This window comes from Mugil cephalus, chromosome 3 (assembly GCF_022458985.1).
Source record: "Mugil cephalus isolate CIBA_MC_2020 chromosome 3, CIBA_Mcephalus_1.1, whole genome shotgun sequence".
NCBI lineage: Eukaryota > Metazoa > Chordata > Actinopteri > Mugiliformes > Mugilidae > Mugil > Mugil cephalus.
Genome location: NC_061772.1, coordinates 4,195,441 through 4,214,062, shown reverse-complemented (window position 1 = coordinate 4,214,062; position 18,622 = coordinate 4,195,441). Strand labels below are relative to the sequence as shown.

Here is an 18,622-nt window from a genome sequence, read left to right as displayed (position 1 = left end):
AAACAATGAAACCCCGAAAGTCACGGTTGGCCTCGTCTCAGCTTGTTAAATGTGAAACCTTTAGACCTACCTACCTACATAAAACACAGAGCTTATTTTCTATGACTCACCTGCAGGGTTGGGCTCCTCGCTCCCACAGCCTCCTGCCTCGCTTGCCTCCTCCCCGGCTCTCTTGCAGATGACTACCACAGCCAGTTTGAGGCTGCGAAGCTGACGCAGAGCAGCAGTGGCTTCAATGTGAGTGACGCCTCGCAGGGTTTGTCCGTTTATAGACAACACCTCATCCCCCTTCTGAATGGTCCCCTCCTGAGCTGCCAAGCCACTAGGAAACACTTTGTGGACCTAGACAGAAGACATATTCCATATGACCAACAAATAAAATGGATGTTTGTCACTATGGTACAAAATTAAGAGTACCATGGGAAGGTACAAAAGTCCCCTCCTAGTCACTTGGCCATTTTTTTTTCTTTTGACCTTCTCTACAGAGAATGATGTACAGGTTCGACACTAGAACATTGTTTTTACCTTTAAGCTTAAAGTGGAACATTTTACACACCCAAAATCTTTTTTTGTTTTTGGGTGTGGACCTGCAAGTCTGCAAGCAGGATATGTGACATCACAAGTAGTTTGGGAAGTTAAGAGTATTCACAGACCGACAATTTTTCATAAGGGAAGAGGTGTAGATGTCGATTTAACATTTTTCACTAGTCACCTTAGACTCTGATTAATATACAGTGCAGAACAGTTTGATATACAGTACCTCTTAAAATACCTGGGGGATCTTTAAAAATGTAACACTGCAAATAATATAAGAATAGACTAATACTTTCCACCATGGTTCAGCATGTGCCTAATCAGAGTAGCCATCCTTAATGTGAGACTGGCTTTGTATTTCCTTATCTCACAGCTGACTTGATAGTGTTATAGTGATAGTGATAAATTTAAAGGTCCTTTCATGCTCTTAACTGTTTTGTTTTTTTCTTTCAGTGGTTTTAAATACTTTGCATGTCTCGACTGTGTGTTCAGCAAGTTCCTTATGAGCTTTCACACATGAAAAGCTCCAAGCATGCTGTGTGTCTGCCCTTTCTTCCTCAAAGCAGACCAGTCAGAGTGATCACTATAAATCTGTAGTGAGTGCAACTTACTGTAACAGCCTTGCTCTCCAGGTCACACCCTCCAGCGATGGTGAATCCTAGCCCAGCCCCCTCCTCTTTATGCAGAATCACAACATGGATGTCCACCAGTTGCTGTGGAAAAAAGAAGGCACAATTACATTGGCATTTTTTTCAATCCCATAAATCAGACTAAGTACATTACATTAACTGGTTTATTACTATGGAGGGAGCACATTCACATGCACAGAACATCAAAGATCAAACTGTGTTTTTCCAAAGAGTAGTGCCAACAGTAGAAGTATGATTAGACACAAACAAGCCCAGAGGCAACAAAAACTGACTGGAATAATAATAAGTGGGCAAGAAAAATAAGACTGGCTCTATGGCCATGCTATTCCTCTGTGGAGGTGTAGTTGTTGAGTACTATGCTAATATTAGCATGCTAACACTGATGCAATGGCACGGTTAAATATGTCGCTGGCTGCTAAGTAGCCTTATGTTCATTATCTTCATTGTCTGTGTTTATTGTGTTGTCATAAGTCTACAAAGGTTCTCAGTCACCCAGGTTGTGGTTTATCCTAAAATGTTAAAGAAAGCTTAATGGACTTGTGTTGTTATGACCATAAACTGTTTACCGTTTAACTTGCAGGTATGTTTTCATAAACCAAACTGCCAGGTGAAATGCACTTAACCTAATGATGGTATTTAGGTCGAAGGACATTTTGGGAAATGTTAATGTGCATAGTTTCATGGCAACCCAGCAAAAACAAGAACACAAACCTTATGGTGGCATTAAAGGAAAATACAGTAAATCTCTGTTCCGTTGACTAAAGCCATGCTCAGGACCCTGGATTTCTCTTCTGTTAGAAGACTATCAATGAATGCAGTTTTGGGCAGAAAGTTTGTTGAACGTTCAGATATTTCTCAGATGAAATGAGAACTAATTTACCAAGAAGACTGCAGTTTCATTCTGTCGGTGTGCTTTCCTTGAACATGACCAAATGACCATATATGGTCTGTCCAAGTGTCAGTGTCATCCTCATTGTTAATACTGTATATAAAGTCTTTAGTTTTATTGCTATTGTTTTGAGTTTAACTAAACTGAGTTGAGAGGGGGGTCTCCTATACATACAGTAGAACACATTGAATAATCAGATCCACTGTATCCACAGAAGGATCTCAGTGGTCAATACATGGCAAATGTGTAGCACATGATGGCCTCCAGGGGGCTGGACATTTGAGTTGAACTGAGAGTTCAATGTTTCATTTCCCTCAAGTCATGCACACATACACATACACATACACATACACATACACATACACATACACATACACATACACATACACTACCAGGCAAACGTTTGGACACACCTTCTAATTATCATTGTACACACAGGCACAAGACACACAAATTACAAAACAAAACAAACAAGACAAACCACATTATTCAAATCTATCACAAAAGCTTAGAACAGCACACAGTGTTGACCTGGCTTCCAAATTCACTAGATCTTGAATTGATCAAGTGTCTGTGGGATGATCCACAGAGGCCCCTCCCCTCAACCCATAGGACCCAAAGACCCCCACTAACAACATTCTGTTTCCAGACACAACAGGACACCCTCAGAAGACCCATGTCCACTCTCTGATGACTCACAACTGTTTTGGGGGCACAAGGGAGACCTACACAACATTAGGTCATAATGTTATGCCTGATCAGTGTATATCCTAGATGGAGGTATCAAACGTATGCTTGTGCACTGCAGCAGTCAAAACATGAACAGTCCACCTTAGATTAGCAAAAAGTTATCCCACATTTTGGTGGAAGTTACAGTCTGGTGATATTTCTTCACCATCAAGTGTATCTGTTTGCTCATTACCTCAGTCTGATTACTGATTTTTATATATGTACACACATCAGGTTGGGAACAAACTACTGCTTTTACCAAAAGTCTCGACCACTGCATGTGACTGTGTTAATTTAGAGACACTTGGTTGTTTTAGTTTCAGCCTGAGCCAGAATTTAGCAACCAGGTGAAGTTTCTACAGCTCTACATTACAATAGATGTATTCTGGGCATAGTGAGGACAGCTTTACATGCCTGGTTTGTGCAGAGCCAAATTGACTTCTGACATTTTCTCATTTTTCTATGTACATAAGTGTTTGACTTATAACCTTTTAATCAAATTTTCAGTACAATCTTGGTCAAATCAAAACAGCTGCAACCTTTCAAGCTTGTATCCATGGTGTGACCACAAATTGTATCATGTCTTTCTTTACCTTAAGTGTCTCTTCGTCTAGATCTTTGACTTCCTGGATCATCTCTTGTATTTCCTGTGAAGGGATGGCTGAGATGACAGAGTGAGCCGAAGCAGAAGTGAATGCTGCCTCGTCGTGAGATCCCCCCTCTCCTCGCTCAATGGTACAGTCTCTGAGTGTGGCCAAACTGGGTTTAAAAGAAAAAGGAATGATGTTGCAGATGAGGTGTCATGTTAGTTTCACACTTCTGAGCACTATGCACGTCAGAAGCGCGTATCTGTGCTGCTTTTGACATCTCACCATCACTTCAAAACATTGCTTAATGTGCACCCATACATCTAAATACCAGTCTTACCTCACAGAAAATCCTTTTTCAGTGCTGTCCAAGCTTGCATTGGGGTTACTAGAATCTTCTTCAAAGTGAGGGTTATCATGGCAGGAGGTGGGCAGAGATCGCATCAGAGCTTGTGAAACCTGAAACAAAAACAAGACATAATAGAATGAATGAGATTAAATCAGCGGGTGTAAAATAAAGTGTGATAAAATAATAATATAGATGTACACAGAAGACAGAAAAATACAATTTGAGAACATTTAATGCATCCAGGCAAGTCATTATAAGAAACAAATATTTTAAGGTAAACATGTGTTGCTTTTAGTTTAGCTTATCAGCACACGCAAATGCTGATTCTCAGGAAATGATAACCAGCGGTTTAAAGTATCAGTCAGAATAATAGTCAGGTTGAAACAAACCCCCAGGACAGAAAAACTTTTTTTTCTTTTTTTTTTTTTTCTTTTTGCTCTGAAGGCTCTTTAGAGTTATTTAGATCTGTGACAGTTTACCTGGTTACTGAAGGCAATGATCTTCCCTAAACCTTCCCCCTCTGGGCTTGTCATGGGGTCAGTCTCTGTGGGTGGAGCAGCACTGAGGGTCGTCCTCGGCAGCTTTTCGTGGCCATCTTCTCCATCCTCGTCTTTTTGGTCTGAAGTATTTTCCTCTTCTGCTTGACCGCACCTCATGGATGTTGCAGGGGAAAGGACCGTAGACTCTGTGGACCCAATGAGATCTTCTTTTTCATGCTCAGACTCCTGCTTGGATGGTAAGACGGTCTCATCATCATCATCATGGGCTGCTGAATGAGACTCATTGAACCCTGAGTTCAGATCAGTGCTGCTGGTGTCTGCAGGTAGGAGATCAGAGGGGGACTGGATGAAGGGAGGTTCATCTACAGGAGTCTTGATGGTTGAAGCTTCGTCTGAGGTGTCTGAGGTGATAGCAGATGGAATGTTTGCTTCCCTTTTAGATGCAGGTGGCTCTGATTCTATCTCTTTGTGGAATTCATTTTTGCTCTTCTCATGATCTCTATGTGAGGCAGGGGAGGAACTTTTACACTCCTTCTCCAACAGAGGAAGGGATGTGGAAGGGGCCACCGGTCTCCTGTTGACCCCCTTCTCTGGACCATCTGGACTGGAAAATGTCTCAAACGAGCTAATTTTTTGTCTGATTGACTGGTTGGATGAAGATGAAGCAGGTCTGACTCCAAAGCTTCTGCTGGAGCCCACAGCAGACCTCGGCTCTGAAGCTTTAGCTTGCTTCTTGTGGTCCTGCTCATCCCGGATTTTTCTCAGACTCTGGCGAAACCAGGTAGGTTTGGGTGCCACTGGGGGCCCCGTCTTTGATTCTGAAAGAGATTCAGGAGTGTTTTCAGGAGCTGAGCTGGATGGAGGATCAGAAGTCAATTCACTGGCTGCCCCATTCAGCTCATGGGTGTTATTTTCGTCACTCATGGTAGCAGAGATGCTGTGGATGTTGACAGGCTCTGCGCTGTCTGTAGCGTGTTGGTGGTGATGGGGGTGGATCTCGGGCTGCTTTTCGGGAGAGCTGTTCGAAAGGCGAACCCAAGGATCCTGAAGTTGTTCTTGGGGATGTTGTTCGATACAAGCCTGTCTCCTCAGAGCTCCTTTCTTTGGCTGTGAGCAGAGCAGAGCTGATGAATCGCCTGTAGACACAATACAGGAGAGAGCACAAGAGATGAGTCAAAGACTCATAGATTTTGCTGTGTATTCACACTGTGAATAGGGTAGACATGTCATCATGGGGTGGCCCAGTGAAGTGAGGGACACAAACTGAAGCACATTAGGGATAACAAAGATATTCTTTATGTATCTGCAAAACTTTAATGCACTTTACGTTAATTTGCTGTTGAGATATTCCGCATAAAGAATACAATTTAAACCTTGTGAATGGTTGCACAAGAGAAAAACTTGAATGGTGGGTAAATGAGGTGTGGACAGTTAAATCAAACACATCATTCCGCTGCAAATCAAATCATGAAGTAACTTTGCACTTTGTTCTATTCCTCGAGGAACTTTGATGCATCTACAGCTGGTGATCAGCAGCATTTTTGCCTCCCCAGATAAAGGCCATCATACTACATCTGAATTTCTGACACAGAAAACACACTGCCCCAAACGGGAAATGGAGTCACAGTTAGCTTCCGCAGAAATGCTCCAGTTTGCTGTCACACTGCTAGAACCATGAATGATCAATTCATTCTGAAGTTACTGTCAGGTGCTTAAATGTAAGGTAAGAACACCCTTACCTGTGTGTATTCGGTTGCTGGTGCACACGGCAGCGGTTTGAGAGGAATCTTCTTGGCTCCTTTCTGCCTGTTCTCTTGTTCGCACTCCTTCCTGCAACAAAACAGGAAGTATTGTATCACATCAACTTCTCTAGCAGTAACCACAGAGAGGTGCAGTAATGTGCCCTGCTTCCGCTCAGACATTCAGCCACATCATTCATTCTGCTTGTGATACTCAGTATGGGTGCACATTATCCTGAGGCATGCATAAAATACACACAAAGACACGTATGTTGGAAAAACATGCAGCGGTAAGCAACATAAACCACCACCAACTATATTATGCTTTTTGTGCTGTAATTATTCTTATTGAATTATTCATGCATTTATCAAGACCGTTTTCACACAAGGAGAAGCACAGTCATCTACCCTACAGGGCCTCAAGTATGTGTACACCTGAACATTACACTCCAACCAATTAGTTATGTTGTGTGCTAAGAACAGAGCACTGCCAAAGGTTAAATTCACAGTCATTGTTAAACAGAGTATAAGAATAAGTAACTGTTAAAATTTTCCATTGTGCTCACATACTTTTGACCTTTACATAAAAGTACAAAACTACATGAGAATTGTGGCTACACAACTGATGCATGCAGCAGTCTGCACATTTCAGTCCAGCTTCACGTGAACGCCTTTCTTTGCTAAAGGTTTGTACGATGTAACAGTTGATTTTATTAATGTCAATAAATCATTTACTGCATGATTTATAGATAAACCGTGCATGATGTGTTTGGAATGATTATAATAGACCAATAAAGCATAAAGAGTCCATTAGTTGCAACTTAAAATCCCATTATATGATGATAATTACTAAAAAGGCCCATTCACTGCAATGCCTGGGAAGAAGTTGTTTTGTTAAAAGATAGAAAAGCCAAGCACAAAACAACATTGCTTTCGGTAGCAAAACAGCCAAAGTCGCTTCGCATCACATACGTTTCTTAAGAGTAACCTCAGGAGTTTTTGCAAGGCCTTGTATATGCTGCTGAAGAGCTGCAGGGAGTGGGAGTGGACCATGTTACATGGGAGTCTTTACAGAAGAGGCATGACTAGTACACTGAAGGAGACATGATTAGTACAAGCAGAATAGGCATAGTGAAAAAGACAGTGAAGTTAGTAGATAACATTAGCACAGCCACCGCTTTAGCAGTGTATCAGAGAAGGAACTTAAGAGTGGAAGTGAAAACAGGCAGCAGACAGAGTTGACTATTTATTCTGCCTCATGCATACTTTCAGATTCCTTACATGGACACTTTGTCCCTCCTCAAGAAACCAAATGAGTTGTATTATTGACATTTCTCACAGTGAACAGGTCAATGTAGGACACGTGAAGAAATGCTAGATCAGCTTGTCGCATCTGACACACATGTGATGGGTCCCGGTGTGGTCATGTTTATAGCTTAGCCGGTAAGCTAATCTGTATATGAGTTATCATATAAATGTAACTGGTAAGTGGTAGCATTCCCAGGCATGTAAGAACCACACTGATGTGACCGTTTAAATTTGGGTCACTCCTCTTGATTTAATTTGGGAACCACTTTCTTCATCACGTGTTACAAACAGGAAGCATAATGTTGTAAGTAAATTGACGTCTGTAAGTTAGTTCTTTTCTTTTCTCTCCCTCTCTTTTAGCTTTGAGACAGCCATCACTGGATGCTTTTAACCTCATTCATACTTTTGACACACCTTTTACATTTACAGTAATACGTTTTAGAACTACTCTGTGAACTACTCTGTGCTTTGTGGAGAAATGCGTTTGTCAGCAGGTCACTGTTTTCTCTGTATTTCATTCTGGCCTGCATTGCAGTGGGTGTGTGATCAACATGAAATGCAGACAGAAGATTTGTTTCTATTAAATTACAATGGTGTACCGTCAAGTCTATGTGTATATAACCAAAGGTTCATGACAGTGAAGGTCAACAGTTAAGGGCCAGAAAATTCATTTTTCTTAATGTTACTCAACACAATTGAAGCAACAGCTGCTTTATATGAACTGTGTTTTTTATTGTTTTGAGTGTGGGTACCTGGCAGCTGGTTTGTGGTGAGGCCTCCAGTCCTTCTCTAACCGGAGATCCTCTGCTGGAGCCGCTGGAGTCACCATTATAACCCTCCTCACTGTTCACATCCTGAGGCCAGCACTGCCGACGAAGACCAGCACGCAGTCTGCATGTGGACTACACACACGCACACACACACATACAGCTATACTACAGGTACTAAAAGTAAGAAGAAAGATGGCGTGGCAGTTTTCTGCCTGAGGCACTGATTCCAACATCTTGTGAACATTCTTCCTCAGAGATGGTATCACTACAGTTTACAGAAACCACAGCTCAAGAGGCTAGGAAATGATAAAGTCCACATCTCATGGGACTGGTTGAGGGTTATAATTAAGAATGAGATTTACACACATCAGACAGAACATTATGACCCTTCCTAATATTGTATAGGTCTCCCTTGTTCCTACAAAACAGTTGTGACTCATCAGAGAATGGACATGGGTCTTCTGAGAGTATCCTGTGGTGTCTGGAAACAGAATGTTGGTAGTGGGGGTCTTTGGGTCCTATGGGTTGAGGGGAGGGGCCTCTGTGGATCATCCTACAGATTCTTGATCAGTTTGCGATCTAGTGAATTTGGAGGCCAAGTCAACACCCTGTGCTGTTCTTCATGTTTTGTTTGTTTGTTTGTGTGTGTGTGTGTGTGTGTGTGTGTGTGTGTGTGTGTGTGTGTGTGTGTGTGTGTGTGTGTGTGTGTGTTGTTGTTGTTCCTAAACCATTTTGTGTGTGTCTGTGTCAGGCTGCATCCTGCTGAGGAAGACTGCTGCCATCAAAGAGTGTCATTGCTGCGGGGTGGGGTCTGATCTGGTCTAGGTGGGTGGTACATGTCTAAGTAACATCCACATGAATGACAGGTCCAAAGGTTTCCAGCAAAAATTGTCACAAGATGGTCACTTCTCCTGTCAATGGTTTTAATGCTGTGCCTGATCTGTGTATTCTCTTTTGTACTACCTAAAGCTTGCGCGAACATTTGGAATATCATATATCATGTGAATACAAAGTAAAATTGTACTACATTTTGTTGCTGTATGAACACGTCTGCCATGCCTCCATTCACAAAGTCTGCCAATTACAGAGGGAAGGAAGGTACCTTGTTGCCCCTGTGGGCCTGATTCAGGGCCTGCTGACTGGACAAGTTAGCAGCAGGAGAGTTGTATGGGACATTATAGTCTTCATCAGGATACACAGGCACTGACAGTCTGTTGTCAGACCACGGCTCTCCCATACACTACAGGAGACAGAAGAAAATACCACAACAATATTTGTTTAAACACACTTCAAACACATATACAGTGATCAATACACTGAATATCCATGAAAGAAAATCATAGTAGCAGGAACAGCATCAGCAGCTAGTTCTTTGAACACTGATCCCAGAACTGTACATTTAGAAATGACCCAACTCCTCTCTCCATGCAACATGTTGCCATGTTGTTTACCTTGGGCGTGTCAAGGCTGTGGACACGGACTGAGGGGTTATGGTGTGCATTGTGATGGCTGTGGATTGTTAGGTAGCGGTTGTGATGGTGGCTGCTGGTGTTGTCGCTACAGGAGCGCGTCATGCTCTTCTGTGCTTGACGAACTGTCATCTGACTGAAACTCCTCTCCAGGCAACGTTCACATCTCTGCCGGCTGTGAGAGCATGCGTCTAGTCTACGCAGTCCTGGGTGAGGAAAAGGAATGAAGAAATACTGCTAAAAAAAAAAAATTTAAAACTATGCATCTCATACACGTATTATGAGATGTTGAGACTTGCCTGTCTCTGCAGTTTTCTGAAGTTTAAGAAAATAGCACGAATGATGCCATCGAGTTCACACTTGAACTGGACTGGCCAGATTTATACATTTTAGAACTGGGGTGTTTGAAATGTGTGGTCATGAACATTTAATTGCAGCTGGGCAAAAAGAGTCAATGATTACAGGCTAATAATGAGCCTAGACAGGAACATGTTGGAAGTAAAATTAATAATTAATGGAATAAAGTTTCTACCATCAATGCTCCATTGACTCTTCTCCTTTCTCAGCTTGGTGTTTTTCACTGCCTCGGCGATAGCATCATTCAGCTGCTGCTCGGACACCTGTCAAACATAAGAGTGGAAATGGGATTGTCAACATTACAGCACAAAACTCATCTGTTTTGATCTCATTATCAGGTCAAGGCCTTCTGCAACTTCCATTAGTATCTGGGAAGAATCAATACACACATAACCAGGCTTCCATTTATGCACAGACATGTTAGTCTAGTTCAACCAGTTGCTGTTTGGAAAGGGGAAGAAGCCACAATGCCAAGTTGAAAGCCAGAGGCAGTCCATGCTAACAGTACAGAGGCCTACAGCTGAACCCTTAAAGCAGCATTAACTGGGGGCCAGCAGAGGTTTAGCCTCGTAGGCCTTTAAATCTACCTGTGAACGTGAGTGTCCTGTTTGAACTGTTCAGAATAAATAAAGTAGAGGCACTGCATACTTTGGGGTCGGGGTGTCGACTGATGATGATGTGGACTGGACCGGGTGTGCACTGGCTCAGCACTGTGTAGACGTCATTCAGTGCCATGTTGTAAACCACAGTGTCATTGATCTCCATGATCTCATCCCCACACCTAAAGGCAGGAGGGTGGCAAAGAATCCATCACAACGGTAACATCCAGTCCATCCGATATATTTCATTAACTCTAAAACATATAGCCTCAAAATACTTAATCATTACATTTGTAACTGCAATATGAAGTCAATGGTTGGTACAGGAGTTTATGCATGTAAGGACCAGGGCTTACTTAATTGTTGTATTTTATTGTGAAGCACACTGATACAATATCAATATACAATAATTAGTTAAACCAAGACTTAATAAGAAGTTAAATTGCCTTTGTTTTGGCTTTGTTTTTTTTTCCTTTTTAGTATCTGGGGTATCTCGATTCCATAGTCATTCTGCAGTTGCATGCCTCCTTACCGGAGTCTACTGTCCATGTGTGCTACAGATCCAGGGGAGAGGGTGTGAATGTAGATCCCAGGGCACCCATCAGCAGATGGAACACAGCACAGTCCAATACCCAGACCAACACCAAGCTCTAGGACATCACACATGAAAATGAATTTTGTTGCTATACTATGGTTAGACTTGTCCTTTATATTTCAAGAGACATTTAGTATTTAAACCTTAATAAAGCTCCAAAGTCAGGTAACAGCTACAGTACCATTTCAGAGCAGATACTGAAAAATATTTCTTTATTGGTTATAAATAAATAAATAAATTATTCCTGGAAATAAAACTAGCGGAGCCTGAAATGATATCTTGATTTCTGCAAATTTGTAGAGCCTGCGCCAGTTTCACTAGTTGTGAGGAGTTTGTAATCCTCATAAAAATAAGCTCCTCTTGGCCCACAGACTGTGCATTAAACCCCGCATTACACACGGAGTGGGCATTTAACAGACAGGGAGGGAATAACTAAAAGACGTTACACCATTCAACTACTGATGCAAAAGCATTTCACCCAGTGATTGGCTTGCAACAGCACAAACAACTGAAATTCTATTTTTTCAACACAATGCTTGCGTACGTGTCCTGAGGCTGACCTTTCTGCAGGACGATCTCCATCATGACGCGGTCTCTGGGCTTAGCAGGCTGACCCTGGATGTTCTCCGCGTTACTGCACATGTTCAGGTAGTTGTAGTCTCCCATGTCAGCACTGATCCTGGCCATGCCGGCGGTGGAGCTGAGGGAGCGTGACCTGCATAGCTGAGCGACCTGTGCCTGACCACACACGGCCCCAACGCGCAGACTGGTCCTCACCACCAGAGTCAGGAGGCCCTTTTTGATTTGCTGCACATTAAAAATAACAAACATGAATAAATAGAAATGGAAATCAGCCGTAGAAATATTAGCTGCTCAGTCTGGTATTTTTGTTTGGACTTAGTGGATTAGTTTTAAATGGGTTTAGCCATTTGTTGGAAATGGAAGCAGGCCTAGAGTATTTACTCTAGGCCTGCTTCCATTTCCAACAAATGGCTAAACCCAGAGCTAAACTCCAGAGCAAAAATGAGCCATGGGTCCTAACAAAGCATATTTTTTTCTTTCTCTCTGAATTGTGTATGTAAGCACAGATTTATTTAGGCATATACACCATGTAAGCACAAGTAATACTGACATGATAAAGCTGTTAACTCAATTTAACCTCAGTAATACAGAGACCGTCAAGAGGAACACGTCACAATACATTCTGAAAAAGGCACATTCCTTTCTGACATACAGTAAATCTCAGAAAACAAAACCTCTTTGATTACAAAAGTACATCGTTTTTCCACTGAATGGTGTTCTGTACTACTCTGTAGTACAGAATACAATATGACCTCTACCCAACTCACAGATACCTAGGCTTCAAGTTAAACTTCAACATCATATGACCTCACATGCTGTTGCTTTTAATTTGCGACATGGCCACTTAACTCATAACTCACATTCCTTAAAGTACAGATGCGTTGAATAACTGTCAAGTGTTGTCACAGCTTGTCTATCAGCTGCACAACAAGGGCTTTTCTGCTTCGACTGACTAAATTCAGCATGTTACAGGCAGGTTGATACTAGCTGAATACCTAAAGTCAGGGCTTTCAAATGCAGAGTTCTTGTTTTACTGTTAATGTAATTCATCATATTTTATAAATATCCTACAATACCACATATAATCATAAAATCACCCCCATAGTCCACTCACACGGGTACATTCACTTACCTATCGCTATGCTGTAAAATAACAAACCCATTCCTCAGGTTCCTACTGTATTTGCTAATCTGGGAATGTTTTTTTTTTGTTTATGATTCAGCATGTGGATTTTTTCCCCTCCATACAGTAAGAAAGACTGCCATCGATTGTATTTTATTAATTCTTTAATATAAACATTTTTGCAACCAGCTAAAAACTAAAAAAGCTTTCCTGGTCAGCATTATGTGTCTATGGGGTTAGATTTCTGCGTGGACGTGTTACTTCTAGGAGATGGTTTTGGATAATATGTGGACACTGATTTACAGGTCTGTAGTAGGATGGGGTTTGTGCTGTGGACATGAGCATATGGGGTTAAGCAGTTCTGTTTAAAATAGTGTGATTCAGTGCTTCAGTCTGTATGCAATTCAAACAATCAATGAATCCATAAAGAAACAATCACAATCACAAACACGCAATGTTAAGTCACAAAAAACACTTGAGAAATACATGTTTTATCACATTTGTTATCACATCTGATTTATAGTGTCTGACTGAATGCAGCTGTCCTCACCTTGAACTTGTGCAGAGCTTCATCATGAGTCAGACCGTGAAGTGACTCTCCATTCAGCTCCAGGATTTCATCACCTATGCATACAACAGAAAGTCTTAAAGTCTGTGTCAAGTTATCTATTATGGATGAAGTTCATGGAAAGTGTGTATGTGTGTATTTTAAACACATGCACAGGACCATAAAGTATATGGCTTTAAAAAATTCATTGTGAATACACTGTCAACACACTGAACACATTTGGTAGAAAAAACAAACTCAGTTTTCTCTACCAGTATAACCAGTATATATCTTTAGTATATATATCTTTAGTATATATCTTTACAGCAAAAGGTGAAAGTGAAAGCAAAAGGTGTGTAGAGGCGTCAGGTCATTTGATGGATGGTGTGGATGTGGTGGAGCTGAGTGACTTAGAAGTTAATATAATTCCTGATGAGTTCAAGACATCTTATCCTCACTCGGTCCTGTTCTTTATTTCTGGGAGAAAGACCTAGTTACATCATAGAGCAGTAATGTGAATGAACACAGTCTTTGGTAATTAAATTTGATGCCACCAAATTGTTTCAAGATGGCCCGACTTCCAGCTATAACACGGAAATTGACTGGATATTTGCCAACCTGCACTGTTATCATTGCTGCCAGAAGAAGTGGCCATCATGAAGAGAGGGGATTCTCTTTTAAAAATGTGTATTTATTGTGGATAGTGAATAGAACATTATATCAGTCACAAGTTTTCCTGCTGTTCTTTGTATGTTCGTGTCATATGTTCTCACCTTCCTGCAGTCTTCCATCAGCTGCTGCCGCTCCCGCTGGAAAAATGGTCTTGACATAGATTCCCATTGGTCCATACAAGCTGTCCCTCCCACCCACTATACTGAAGCCCAGGCCCTGGGGAACACGGGAGAATTAATATTGATAACCATTGGACAGATTTAAACAATAATAGTCATGCAATCATGGGTTATAAAACAATGCAAATATTTGATCTTATCACAGAGGAATGCCACTGAAATATGCAGAAAAAAGCTGACAACTGAAATTTTGATTCATAATATTTTGAAAGACTAAGTAATTCTGATTTATATAACGTATAAAGTATGGAACATTTTGTACTACAGTACAATAATTGTAATACAAAACAAACACATGCAAATATCTTGAGGGATGGAAATGTCTTCTGTGTGCAGTCTGTGTGAAGCAAAGATCTGAAGCTTGTAGCCCGACAAGTCAAGTCAAGTTTGAAGTGGACTTGACTTCCTGTTCACTTGTAACAGTGGTGAGTGAAAAGCTGTAGGGGTAGAAGACCTGTGGTAACCTTAAATTACACTGTGCTAATGGTGCTAATGAGGCTTGGGCTGCTTTGGTAGCGGTGGTGTATGGTTCCTACCTTGCCATGACCCTTCATCAGCACAATATTACAAATGATGAAGGCTTGCAAATTGCTGCAGGAGTGGACCAGCTGGGCAGAGCTGACAGAGCGGGAAGGTCGGTGCACTGGCTGGAGAAGGAGCAGTATGTAGAGAATTATGCCACAGTTTCATTCTTCTCTTTAATACCAGTAAGTGGTAAGCATGTGTTGCTATTTATATCAGCATTTCTTTACCTCATTACCATTACATCATTTATATCATGCAGTTGCCTGACGTAGACGGAGGCAGTTTCAGAAAACCTAGAAATGTTATTGTTTAACAGTGCTTTTGGCAGATTGTCCCATCATGAGCTGCCTCATTCAACTTTAAAGGGTTCATTGTTTGTCCTTGTTTTACCACACAATGAGAATCTGATCTGATAAAAACTGATCTTCCCTGATGACTTTCAGCTGCTGTCTTTTCTGTTCTTTTTCATCAGTACTGCAATTGATTAACGAGATTACACGCAAAAGGGAAATGTTAGAAAACAGTATCCTGATCATTTGATTTAAGGTGCTCTAGTTGGGGGGGGGGGGGGTGAGGTTCAGTAGTTTGAGGTTTTGCTGTTGGATCCCGGGTGGCGTGCAAATATGTGTGTTCTTGTGCGAATAAACGCTTAGATGAGACAACAGACTTATAAAACACGCTGAGTACCAATAGACAGAGAAGAGTTAAATAAAAAGAAGGCTTTTTGCCATTTTCTAAATAATATAGATCATTGCATACAGATTAAAGCAGGCTTGACTGTATCCTTGGGGTTTTGAAGTGGTTGCTTATTGTCCTATGTTGGTAGTGCAGAATCAGCTTCAGTGAAAAGTAGGTTGCACTGTCCTGCTCACATTCACCAGTCACAGTCACCATGTGTGTTGCTGGTAATATAGTATAATATATTTCTGTGTTTCTGTAGTTTATGAACAGATTCAAACTTCATTTGCTGCCTTTACCTTTCCTCTGCCTTTCCAAGTGACATGATACTCCCAGCAGTGATCACGTGTGGCCATCATATGTGATCTTTAATGTATTGTGCTTGTACTGTCAGCTGGATCACATACCTGTGTAGCAGTGTGAGCAAACTCCAGCTGCTGGGACAGAAACTTCCTGTTTCCATATAAGCCTCCGTTCCCATGGGGATGACTGGTATACAGCTCTGGGGTCTTCATGATGATGGTGTCCAGATCCCCAATCCAATAAGGATGAACACCTGATTATGCAGAGTATTATCAGAGCGATGATAACGATGAACGATGAAATTCATTTATTTCAATATTTGTAGAGAGTAAAAGATTCAGAGACAGTGATTAATCATCATTCAGAGGTATGGGCTCCATTCCAGCTGCCCAGGTTGCCAGTATACCACAGAGGGAAAGAAACAGCCATATGCACAGCTATGATTGTATTACAATCGAGTTGTTAAACTGTGGAAGCTAGAGGACTTGGAGAACAGGAAAACTCCACAGAGAAAGGTGCAGGGTGAAATCAAATGTAACGAACCCAGAGACAAAGGGTCAACTAATAAATACTTAACACAAAAAATATTAAGGCTGTTCGTTCTAATATTGAGATCACCCCAACACTGTCATCCCTAAACCCAATAAGCACTAATAACTCGTCAAAATATTTGTTAATAACAAGATCATCATTTCTGATTCATTTTAAAAGGGTTATAACAATCCATGGAGATTCTATCCACAAATGAAGGGATATTTCATTTTGCAAATATATAATTTTCTTCGTTTATCTTGAACAAGTAAGTCTTTGATGATGCACTTATGTCTAGACTTCATGACCACCCATTATACGTCCGTTATATCATACCCTTCCTCCTCTGGTTAGTCTACTTGTTTCTCATCATGGAGGTTCAACACAGTTTTTGTCATACAATACATTCATTTTGTTGACATCAACGTTCATTGCTCCTAATCTATGTGAGAGTTAACTTTTTCCTGCTCCACGCACATGGACCAAGATCACAGAAGTGTCCCTGAGCACTGAACACTGAACTCCAAGTTGCTCCCTAAGCTTGGTACTAGCATGTGAATATGTGTGTGTTTGTGTGAAGCACTGGGTAGATGTGTTATTGTGACTGTATGTGTGTCTGTGAGTAGCAATAGGCAGAAAAGTGCTACATAAACACAAGACCACTTTACCCTACATTCATCTAAAACATATAAAACCAGACTAGAGCAGCAGCTTTGTACTAATGCAATGGAAAATGGTTACCGCAAATTAGATCAATAGCTTCCTTCTGACACCTTTCCCTTTTTACTCAAACGTGGTGAAATATTATCTCATCACCAAATGTGACACAGAATGGCTACTTAGCACTTGGATGCCAAATGCCATGAGCAAGGTGATAAGGCCAGCTCAGTTAGAGCGTGATTCTAATAGAGCTGGGTAAAACATTTTCACCTTGTCTCGTGGAACCAAACAGTTTATTTCACAGCCTCTCCCATATTCGCTGGGATAACACAGCTGGGTATGCAATTTAAGATTCTGCTATAATCTTTTTCTTCATTCTTCTTAATCTTTCCTCCAACCTATGCCCACAAATCTGAATCCACCACAAGTCAACTACAGCAGAGTAGTGGTTGTCTTCCAGTTTGGGAGTTAAATGACAGACTTGGGAGGTGACAGGTAATTTTACTGTAGAAAGAAAATTGTTTACACACTTGTTGAGTTGGACCTTGTCCTGTTGTTGGCTATCGGCCCTGATGGGATCTCCTCAGCCTTCTCCATCTCCCAGCGTCTTTCCTCATTCACCTCTGGGATGGGTAACTACACACAAACAGAGACACGCTACCCTAAGCACAATGATTGCCACAAGGACTTGCTTGAAACTAAACCTACCCTAACAGTTTTAACCTAGAACTGAACGAGTTCAGTTGTGATAATTGTTTACCTTGAGGTGATTGTTGTTGGCCATAAGTTCTTCCTCTGTGTATCCAGGTAATAAAGGATCAGGAGGAGAAACCAGAGCTGGATGCTGTGGGCTCACAGTCAGACTGTGTGGCTGGTGAGTGTCCTCACATGTGTCCTAAAGCCCATAACAATAATAAATTACAGTATGTGTTATATTTGACTGTATTAGACTACACCATAGATGTATTTGACCAGAACATTTGAATTATATTTATGGAACTATGCAGTAAAGGAACCACTGAAGTATAGTGTGCTGGAATGAAGAGGAGTGTCTGGGACTGGAACCACTGGAATCATTCAGTCTATATGTCCTCTATAATATGACAGGACAGTCAGAACTACATGAAAGGAGCCGTTTAATTCCTGAAGAGAGCCATTATCGGAAATAAAACAGTCACAGTGTCGAGAGAAGTTGGCCAAGCCTTGTCGTCACATGTTAAACATTTTTTCCACTGCTACTTTTTTTTTCTCAGTTTTTCCCTTCGTTTTGATGTCCAGCTTTCCACAACCTTCCAGAAGTGACTTAAATAGACTTGGCAGGCCCAGCAGGAAAGATCTCCTAGCAACTAAAATCCTAAAATCTAAAAGAAGAAAAGTCTGGCTTCTCAGGAGCATTGAAACACACCATGCAGAGCTCAGCGTACCTCTGATCCAAAATGACATGCATGTGCTGCTCTGATACATGATCTTTAACTTTAGTTAGGGAACACAAAAGTGCAACTTGTTAGAATAGTGGAGGACTAGTTACTGTTTTGTACTGCCCAGTGGTCAGGACAAACTCATGAAGAAGGTGCATGTACTGTAGAGTATGAGCAGTTTACAGATATCAGATATAATTATAACCTAATGAACATTCCCTTAAATAGGTCACCTTTAAAAATGATTCAATTAGGAGTAACTTATTTAAGAGAATTAAGAGTAACTCACAAATCACCTCGATTTATTCCAGAAATAATACACTGAAAAT

The 18,622-nt window shown here is 41.2% G+C and overlaps 1 protein-coding gene across 1 annotated transcript in view; it reads right to left on the bottom strand.

Moving 5' to 3' along the window:
• il16 (interleukin 16) overlaps positions 1-18,622 on the bottom strand; it is a 32,663-nt gene that overhangs the window by 2,736 nt on the left and 11,305 nt on the right. The window contains exons 6-24 of the mRNA XM_047579946.1: positions 17,636-17,770; positions 17,406-17,511; positions 15,789-15,937; positions 14,715-14,825; positions 14,101-14,215; positions 13,331-13,404; positions 11,636-11,882; positions 11,013-11,130; positions 10,530-10,662; positions 10,057-10,144; positions 9,507-9,730; positions 9,158-9,295; positions 8,038-8,187; positions 5,978-6,068; positions 4,218-5,374; positions 3,730-3,848; positions 3,396-3,561; positions 1,146-1,247; positions 111-342 (exon numbers count right to left, since the gene is read on the bottom strand). Of these exons, the coding sequence (XP_047435902.1) occupies positions 111-342; positions 1,146-1,247; positions 3,396-3,561; positions 3,730-3,848; positions 4,218-5,374; positions 5,978-6,068; positions 8,038-8,187; positions 9,158-9,295; positions 9,507-9,730; positions 10,057-10,144; positions 10,530-10,662; positions 11,013-11,130; positions 11,636-11,882; positions 13,331-13,404; positions 14,101-14,215; positions 14,715-14,825; positions 15,789-15,937; positions 17,406-17,511; positions 17,636-17,770 (3,655 nt within the window). The remainder of the gene's footprint in view (positions 1-110; positions 343-1,145; positions 1,248-3,395; positions 3,562-3,729; positions 3,849-4,217; positions 5,375-5,977; positions 6,069-8,037; positions 8,188-9,157; positions 9,296-9,506; positions 9,731-10,056; positions 10,145-10,529; positions 10,663-11,012; positions 11,131-11,635; positions 11,883-13,330; positions 13,405-14,100; positions 14,216-14,714; positions 14,826-15,788; positions 15,938-17,405; positions 17,512-17,635; positions 17,771-18,622) is intronic.